General features: G+C 37.6%; 2 protein-coding genes across 4 annotated transcripts in view; one reads left to right on the top strand and one right to left on the bottom strand.

Moving 5' to 3' along the window:
• Positions 1-2,407: 2,407 nt before the first annotated feature.
• cldn23l (claudin 23-like) lies at positions 2,408-5,607 on the top strand. The gene is made up of 2 exons (XM_052581269.1): positions 2,408-2,642; positions 3,782-5,607. The coding sequence occupies exon 2, from the start codon at positions 3,844-3,846 to the stop codon at positions 4,516-4,518; it is 675 nt and encodes a 224-aa protein (XP_052437229.1). The 5' UTR covers positions 2,408-2,642; positions 3,782-3,843; the 3' UTR covers positions 4,519-5,607.
• Positions 5,608-5,698: 91 nt separating this feature from the next.
• cnksr1 (connector enhancer of kinase suppressor of Ras 1) overlaps positions 5,699-9,652 on the bottom strand; it is a 29,397-nt gene continuing 25,443 nt past the window's right edge. For all 3 annotated transcript variants that reach the window (XM_052581265.1, XM_052581266.1, XM_052581268.1), the window contains 5 exons: positions 8,901-8,974; positions 8,504-8,574; positions 7,785-7,887; positions 7,471-7,649; positions 5,699-7,171 (listed from right to left, as the gene is read on the bottom strand). In XM_052581265.1, the coding sequence (XP_052437225.1) occupies positions 6,848-7,171; positions 7,471-7,649; positions 7,785-7,887; positions 8,504-8,574; positions 8,901-8,974 (751 nt within the window). In that variant the 3' untranslated portion in view covers positions 5,699-6,847. The remainder of the gene's footprint in view (positions 7,172-7,470; positions 7,650-7,784; positions 7,888-8,503; positions 8,575-8,900; positions 8,975-9,652) is intronic.

Genomic DNA, 9,652 nt, shown 5'->3' with positions numbered 1-9,652 from the left:
TTAATGGGCATAACCCTCACAAAAACATTGCTTTGTTATAGTAAAAGTGTAGAAACCATGTTTTTTTTTGGTGTTTTGATCACCATTTGTACAACCACAGATTTAGGCTAAATATGGTATAAAGTAAACTAAACTATGGTTAGTGTAACATGGTTTCCATGTTTTAAATATAGTTTTTTTTTTTTTTTTTAATTTGTAAGATAGTAAAACCATAGTAAATGTTTTGTAAGGGAACTTACACTTACCTGTTTCACATGATGCAAGTGTGGCTGTGTCTGAAAGCAGCTGACTTTCTGCCTTATTAACGTTTTTGCATGAAGGCACCTTATGAAACTGCAGGCTTCTTAGGCAGCGTGGCGTTTTAATGATCTACGACAAATTAGAATCAGTTTTGATGATAACTACACAAATATTGCATTATTTATATTGATTTCCCACTATAAATAACATTAAAAGTGTAAAAAGTTAGTCAGAAACATACATTTACACACTGACCACCCAATGTAACTTTCAGATGCCATCTTTGTTTTTTAATCCCAACCCTCGCGGAATGGAACGCACAGGATTGTGGGATATCAAAGGCAATGAAGGAAACATCTAGGCTGTTTCTCAATTCCAAGAACACAAAGAACGGACTGTGTGCTTCAAACTTCCTTTGAAGAACGAACTCGGGAGGACGCGAGAACACAGAATGCACCCTTATGAGTATTGAGATGTGCTGCGTTCTTGCTTAACTGACCTTGTAATCACAGCATAAGCATCGGCCAATGAACCATAAATATAACATAACATTACAAACAAATGCCATAACTTATTAAAACATTGTATACTATTACATATATTTACATATAACTGTATAACGTTTTATTTTACATTGTTAGATGTTTAACTATGACTAAATTAAGATTCATTTTCATATGCCAATAAGGTAGGGTACCGCTGGAGACAGGAAGTAAAGCAGAATTTGTGTTCGGACGTGCCTTGATGTCTATATGCATTGAAATGATGCTTTCGAAGGCAGCATTTTATAGCTTCGGACACAGCGCGTGTCGCAGATCCCAGAATTTCCCGCGCTGCTTTTATAGCGGTGGCACATTCCCGCGCTGCTTTATAGCGGTGGCGCTGGCTGCACGTGTGCTTCTTGAGAAAACAAACAGAGCTCAACAGCCTGTGTGTTCTGATTCAAGCACTTGACTCTCATTAAGCTTTTAACGAGCTGCTCCACAGGCATAGGAGTTATCTGTTCGAATCAGTCTGACGAATTCTTCATTGAATCCGTCAGAGCTGCCACTGAATGCCTCGTAGAATTGATTCCGTGTCAATGGGTCAATATTTTAAAAAAGCAACAACTGTTTTTTTGTCACTTGACTAAATGGCTGTCATTTATAGTTTAATGAATGTCTGTTTTCCTCAATTGTCATTTCATTTGAATATCAGCATTAGAGAGATTTAGTCAGTTGAACACTTTTACAGCTAATTTGCCTGATTTCAATAAAAAAATATATTTGTTTCAGCGTCTTTTTGTTAATGAGGGATTTGTGGAAACATTGATGTTTGCGAATCTTTGACATCTTTGAATACTAGATGTGCACTCCAGACATCTTCAATACGTAGGCAACGTCAATAATTGCATTCTTATTCATAGTGCTGTCATTATGACATATCTACAAGATATTTCATAAAATATATTACCTTTCAGATTAATTATTTTCAAATAAATATATATTTTTAGAAGAATTGCTTTTATTGAGATTCTGCTTTGTCATTGGTTGTTCAATTATTCAATTTATTCAAGTTGTCAAAAAAAGTATGCAGTAGTTCATTGAGTATTTTATTTAAATGTAAATAAGAATTATATCAATTATATATTCTGTGAAAGACTTCTTGTCCCAGGTTGGGGGACCACATCACCCCACATTTTGTGCTATGACAACCAAATAAGCCAATTAGCATTACCATTATGCCCATGCTTAAATCTAAATATGTTATTCTTGAGAGGGCATCTTACCCTATACTTCATGCCTTTTTTCATGTTTATCTTCATTTTTATAGCCCCATATGCCTTGTGGTAATGCAATGAAATCGACCAGTACGCCTAATCAATGTATTTATATAACAAGGACATTTTTTTTTTTTTAAAGATGCACATTTTCCTTTATAATTCAAAAAAAAATTTTGTTCAGTTTTTTAACATCACCACAGGACCATTATTTACATTTAGGCTTTATATGCCATAAATCAAAATTAACGAGTATCAATGACATAAGTACCTGTGAGGTCAGGGCTTATGTAAATCTTCAGACTGACATCTTTCTTAGGATTTTAATAAATATGTATGTGTCTGGCCAAGATGAATACAAATGAAAGAAGGCAGACTTTTTAAATTCATCTTCTTTTTCTTTCATCAGATCGCCCAGTTCAGCAGGCAGTCTGCATATTGCAGTCAGCACACGTTGGACTTGCTGTTTGTTCTGTGTGTGCGCGTGTCTCTGTTTGAAAGAAGGACGGGGGTGTATGGAAAGCTCATACACAAGAATAGAGAATCAGAGAGAGGGGGAAAGAGAAAGCACAGAAAGCAGAAGGATCCATCTCAGAATTAACAAAGAAAACAGCTGAATGATCATTCATTCTTCTGCGGAGAGGTGAGTACATGACATCTCTGTTCTGTCTGATTTAAATAGAGAAGCAGATGATTTTAATATCTCTGGACAAATGCAAAAACCAGGTCAGGAGAGCAGGTCAATGCACTTGTCTTACATCTTTGTCTGAGTGGTCTTTGTGGCTAGTTTGCGTATTATTCCAAATCCTGTTGATCCTTTTCAGGATGGAATGAGCTTTTCATCTTTTTCAATCAAAGCTTGACTACTGTGGTTCCGATCTCACTGTCATGCGGTTTTTCCATATATTTAATAACTAGTGTGGTTTGAAGGCAGATGTCAAAAGTGTCAGAGTAAGTAGCTGCATTCTGTTTGTGTGGCAGATTCTGTTGTTTTCATTAACGTATGGGTGCCATTGCACCCTTTAACATGTTTGTTTTTGGGTTGCCATGCAACAAAAGTGAGTGGAACAGGAAATTGATGCAAAGATAGATGCGGCTGTACTCTAAAAGCATGCAGTGATTGACCAAACTGTTGAAACGTACGCCCACACCCCTCTCACAGATACCTTTGAAGGTGATATTGTCAACCAATTAGATGATGAAAACACTCCACAGACTTGTTAAATAATTTTGGCTTCATGGATTAAAAATAGCTGCTTTTTATAGCATCACAACATTCGAGGGTCTCTTTTGTCCTTGTCTCCTAGAACAGAATTCAGCTTGCTCTCTCGGCTCCCAGACGTCTGGCTTCCTGTCTATGCATAATATCGGTGAACGGTTTCAAAACATACACCGTTCACACTATCAGCGATAGCACAACCACACAATTGCGTCAAAAGATGATGTTCAGAGACTAGCACCTGTGGCTGATAGTGCAAGAACCATTTCAGATGTACCACAAAAGATGCAATCGTCCAGGTTACTGTCTCTTAGCAACAGCGGGCCATTCAACTCCACTGTGCTGGTTGCCAGGAATGACGATGTTTCTTAGAGCTCAAAAGAGAGAGTCATCGGCTAACAAGACATGCATGTACGCACTCTTCCTCTTTTAGATCTAACAGACTGCGAATCCAGGAATGCATTTCCGACGACGGGTGTCTGAGGGGATGATTTAAATGAAAGAATCTTCTAGAATCTGTGCGAGTGGGATGAGTTTAACTGAAATTTTACTCTTTTCCCCAGGTCTTCGCCAGTGGTTTCAAGCTTAGCATCATCCTGAAAAGCTACAAGTCGACAAAGACGTGATGCACACTCCAGTGTCCATGCTGATGGGGGTTGTGTTTGCTCCCTTGGGCCTTGTGCTGGTGTTCACTGCCGCGATCACGCCACAGTGGAGGGAGGGACAGGCGCGGTTGGGTGCGGCAGGGCGTGGCGGAGCTACGGAGCTCCTCCTACTTCGTTCGGACGGCCTGTGGGAGAGCTGCCTGCAGGTGGTGCACTCCGAAGTCAAAGAGTGCTGGCCCGTATCGGGGTCCTACCAGCGGGATGCTCGGGTTCGAATGGTCCAGGGGATGGTGCTCTCGTCTCTTTTCCTGTGCGGTGCTGGGATTGTCCTCGCCAGCGTGGGTGTCCGCTGCTGGACTGATATCCCACTTAGGAGTGTAGCTGCAGCTGGTGGCCTGTTGGTGGCGCTGGCAGGTGTGCTCAGTCTCGCTGCGTTAGGAGTGTACACTCATAATCTTTCAAAGCTGGGGATCGAGGTGAGTTCAACCGTATCAGAGACGCAAGGACTCAATGTACACAAGCCACCCCGACTAACATTACACCCAGCCGGGTCGCTTTATTTCGGGTGGGTGGGAGCTTGGGTACAGGTGCTGGGAGGGGCCGCGCTGCTTTTTGGGTTCAAAAGCATGAAGTGTTCATCTTGCCGTAAGCAGAGACTCAAAGACAGTGCAGAGATGTATGAGGTAAACTGTTAGATGGAGCAAACGTTCCTGAGAGGTGAAGAGACTCTTATGTGTTTAAACACATTGGCACATGGCCCAGTGTAGTGCAGCTGTAGTCTTTATTAACTGGACCAATCTGAAATTATACACGTGATGTTTCTAAAGAGAACTATATTAAAATATGTAGGAAACTGCTAACAGAAGCCTTAAGTCCTGTTCACACCAAGAACTATACTATAAAGAACTCTATGTTAGCATCCATACCAGCAAAGTCAGGTCAATTCTGATTGTCAGTGTTTTTGTCATTAGTCTTTCTGAAAGCAATTTCAATGACATCACTCCTCTGTGGCGTTATTATCATTATTGCTGTCTTAAAACTTTATATAGTTATCGTCCTTGGTGTGAACATGAGGTTGGTTCACATAGTATGTGTTTTTGTTTTCTTCTGCGCGATTAATTTTTTTCTGTATTTTACAATTCTATTTATTTATTTACTAATTTGTCAACTTTTAAAAATGCTTGTGGATACATTGCGTTCCTTTTTATTCCCATACCATGCGCCTCATTTAAATGCAAAGATGCATTCTGTGTGAACGGTCCCTCAATTGATAAGACATAGATTGTAGCCTATGAGTTGTCTGTTTCGTGGCAGAATTTACCGTTGAACAAGACAGTACTGTATTATTATTAAGCTGTTGTAAAATGAAAGCAATGTACTAGTGTCACAAGGCTGTTGTCATTTCTGGCTTTTCCCACTAGTGTGTGAAATATTTGTCATGTTTCATTTCTTTTAAGCCTATGGCTGGTAAAAAGCATTTACTTGTAATATATTGATCTGTAAGTAATTACTATCTTTACTTGATAAATCTTTCTGTTGTAAATGTGTTTAGTTATTGACTGTAATACTATATGTGTTAGATGATTCATTAAATGTTTCAAAGCATTTGTTCCTGCTGCCCCTGCGATGTGAAAAGTAAGACTGCTTGTAACAGGCCTAGATCATCACACCTGCACAAACTATCTATAGGCTTGTCATGCTAACTAATGATTTTACGCAAAACAAATATTTTGGGGAAATACACAGCCACCTGTCCTGTACATTCCCACATTACAAAGACATGAGGTCAGAAAACGTCATTAGTTTAAATATATATATATATTTTTGAGACAATCACAAATATTCTATTTGAAAATTGAAAACTGACATCGAAAATGTTTTTTCAAAACTATTTAATAAGGATTTAAACTAATTTCAGTGGAACAGCTGTGGTGAGATTGGCTTTGGCTCTGCATAAACACAGCAAATGACAAATATCATTCAAATCTCCTGTTTCTATATATATATATATTTTTTTTTTTTATTAAAAGTAACATCAAATAAATTATTATTACATTTTGTGACTTTTTGCTTTCTTTACAGGAGCATGAAGACACAAAAACACCCAAGTCATTTAACACTCACTGCTCTCTTCCTACAGATGAGTTTGTCACTTTAGGACAAAAATGTCTGAGTTTATAACCAGTTTTTACCTTGGATTATAAAAAACTAAAACAAACAAACAAAAAAACATTATTTGACTGCTGACATTTTAAAATAGAATAAAAAGAGAACAATAATATATATTCTGAAGCAATTATATATATATATATATATATATATATATATATATATATATATAAACACAGTCATTTAATGCATGATTATACACTGTTGGTAAAAAACCCACTAAAAGACTCAAAGGAACAGGTGACAAAAGTGTGAAATATCTCATGACCAAAACACATGGCGCCACAGTGTGGCAATTCTGGGGAAATTACCATTTCTGGGCATTTAATACGAACTATGTACAATGAGGTATATTTTTTTCCTCTCAGGAAATATAGTTATAACTTGTCATAAATTCTCTACACAATAAAAAAACATACATTCTTATAAAATCATACTTTCTTGTCTATCATGTCTGAACATACCAGAAGCATTCATACAATATTTCTGACATATTTAGGAAACCCTTACACACATACCTGACATAAAACAAATAGGCATCATATTGATATAATTCATCTAAAATATATATTTTAAAATTACATACATCAGTATACAATCAACATCCTTTAGCAAGTGCCTAATGTAAGATTCGTTCTTGAGCCAGCATCAGGCAGTTCAGCATCATAAATTCAGTGATAGTTTTTAGTGAATGAACAGCAGAAGTATGAAGTGTTTTTGAAAAGCTTAGTTCTGGTAAAACAGCCAGTGCTCTGTCCCAGATGCCTGCAAGTCAGATCCATATATTTATCCAAGCGTTGCACTCTTATTTCTTGTTTTGTTTTGTTGTAATAGAGTACAGGAAGGAAACGGTTGTCATATGTAAAAATAGTTCTCTGTAGTTTTGTCTGTGACTGTGGTATGTGTTTGCATCGGCACCTGTGCCTCTGTAGAAGTGGAGCCTCTGTCATCAGGTGTCTCTGCATCTACCAACTGTTCTCCATCACTCAGATTCAGTGTGCTTGCCTCGTCTTTGGCCTTGGACACTGTGTCTATGCTTGGTGAGTCTGTCTGTTTGTACTGTCTCTCAATGTCCTGCAGTAGCTCTTCATTTAACTTTTTCCACTGACGGAAATTCTGCGGTGAGAACTCCGAGTCCTCCAGGATCTTGTTAATCAGGTGAAGCTCTGCTTCCTTCGCCTAGAAAACACCAGCAGCCAATGAGAAATGAAGAGACCGCCGTGTGCATGACCTACTCTACCTGGCTTCCATACACTACCAGTCAAAAGATTGAATGCATTTGAAAGAGGTCTCTAATCATTTATTTGATCAACACTACAGTAAAAACAGGAATGTTTTTACAACTCTATTGTATTGTATATGACTGGTATTATACTTTAAACTGTCCATCTTTAACAACTGACATGAGTAGGAAATAATAATAATAACAACAGTTTATGTTAGGTTGTTAGTGTGAGTGTAAATGCATGTCTTAACACCTTAAGTGTGCTCTGGAGGGCACGGAGTGTGTGTATCTTCTCATTGATAGCAGGGTTTTTGTTGCGTTTGATGAAGGATTTACGTAGCTGGTCATGAGTCGTCGGCTGATTCTGACCAATCAGAGACACTCCTCCTTTCTTCAGGCTATGAAACATTTCATCCATCTCATCTACTTTTCCTGAGAGACATACAGAGATTTTGCTTGTTTAGTGAAAGTATTGTTTTTTTATTAAAGAATGAATTTTAGCTTTGAAAGGGCTATAAAGATTTAAAGATATAAAGAGGCTGATAATATTTTACAATGATCCTTTACCTGCAATTTTACTGCCCCCTGCTTGTGAAATGGTCATTGGCGCTGACATCCTGTTCTGCTTTCCCTTTGTTCGAGGAAGTGTGTGTGATTGTGTTTGAGTTTTCTATGTCAAAATAAAGAAGAAACGCTGTTAAAATTCTATGTTCTATAGGAAACGCACACAGCCAATTTCCTCATTTGGATAATGGAAAAAATTTATAATTATGTTTATTGTAAAATTCTGCATTTATTGCAGATGATCCAAGCAGCTATTTTCCACAAAATAAAGGTGAAGTGGCAACATTCTACACTACATTTGAAAGTTTATTACATTTATTCAGCAAAGACCCAATGAACTGATCAAAAGTAGCAGTAAGGACATTTACAACGTCACATTAAAAAAATATCAAAGTTGTCACAAAAACTGTTTACACTACTTATAATATTAAGAAATGTTTCTTGAGCATTAAATCAGCTTATTAAAATTATTTCTAAAGGATCATGTGACACTGAAGACTGGAGTAAGGGCTGCTGAACATCCAGATTTGCCAACACAGAGTTTAATGACATTTTATAATATATTAAATCATAATATAATATATTAATATACAAAACAATTTTTTTTTAATAAAATAGTATATTTCACAAAATTATGGTTTTACTGTATTGATTAATCCCAATCCCAAATAATACAATCTTAGGGGTTTGGAACAACATGAGTGTTTGTGTATGTTCCTCACTGTATTGACTTTCTTCCGATGGGAAAGTGGTGAACGTGATTCCTCCTCAGATTCAGTTTCACTGTAACATTCTGACAACAAAAACATTTTACATTGATAAAGTAGTAGGTGAACAGCATACATCCCATGAAAAATGTGTTAACACACATGATGCAGTAACGAAGCATTATAAATACATTTCTGTTGGAATCATAATAATCTGAAACAAATTTTCATGCATGTCCGATAATTGACAAAAATGTCAAGAAGGTTCTCATGTAGCATTTTATCAGTCAAAACTGATACTGTAGAACAGATTTTATTTCGCACAGAACTTGGAGCTGTCACAGAACCATCTTAATATAGCTGTGTAAAGATGCTAGCTATTAAAAATAATGTGAATGTGTTGTTTTCCTACCTTCTTCACTGTCTGGCTGACTTTGAACACCTTTCTTATGTTTCTGAATGGCTGTGATTAAGCAATTAATCCATCTGTTGAGACAGAGAGAGAAAAATAGAGATCAGAGATTTCTCACCAGTTTCCTATTTGTATTGTGTTGCATTAGGTGGAGGCCTGTAGGGGGCAGAGGTGAGCTGTGAGAAATTCTGAATGTGTGAAACCCATGGAATGTGTAAGTGTGCTGTAGCACAGAGCAATAATAGGCAGGTAAACATGAGGTTAAACGGTCTGGCCTTCCCGCAATCTCCAGTGCCACAGGCCGACTGACACTGTTGCTCTGTATGTCTGACTCGGAGCGTCGGCTGACTCACTGCTTTACTGCAGCTCCTCAAGTGCTACTCAAGAGGTCACAGCCATTAAAATTCATTTTAGAGTTCAGAGCTTTTTATAACGAGGCTAAGATCGACTAGTGCAACCTGGCAACAGAAAATCTGGACAATTGTGCTTGAAAATAATGGACCTAAATTGCATGAAACTCTTTAGAAGAGACAAACTGAGTCACCTGAAATTGGTCTAATATTATCGTTTGTCAAACAAGTGAGGGAATGATACATGATTGTTAACACAACTGCCCAGCTCTATTTTTAGAGGTAACAGGCACCCGAGTTCCTCTGGTCATGGGACAAATCATGAAGTGTAAAAGTGTAGAATAAAGTTTCTCAACTAGTTGGCCAATCCCACTAGGGAGCTTCAGCAAGCTTTCAGGGAGC

This window comes from Carassius gibelio, chromosome B17 (assembly GCF_023724105.1).
Source record: "Carassius gibelio isolate Cgi1373 ecotype wild population from Czech Republic chromosome B17, carGib1.2-hapl.c, whole genome shotgun sequence".
Classification (NCBI taxonomy): Eukaryota; Metazoa; Chordata; class Actinopteri; order Cypriniformes; family Cyprinidae; genus Carassius; species Carassius gibelio.
Note: the sequence above shows the minus strand (reverse complement) of the source record. Positions and strands in the feature narration are given on the sequence as shown.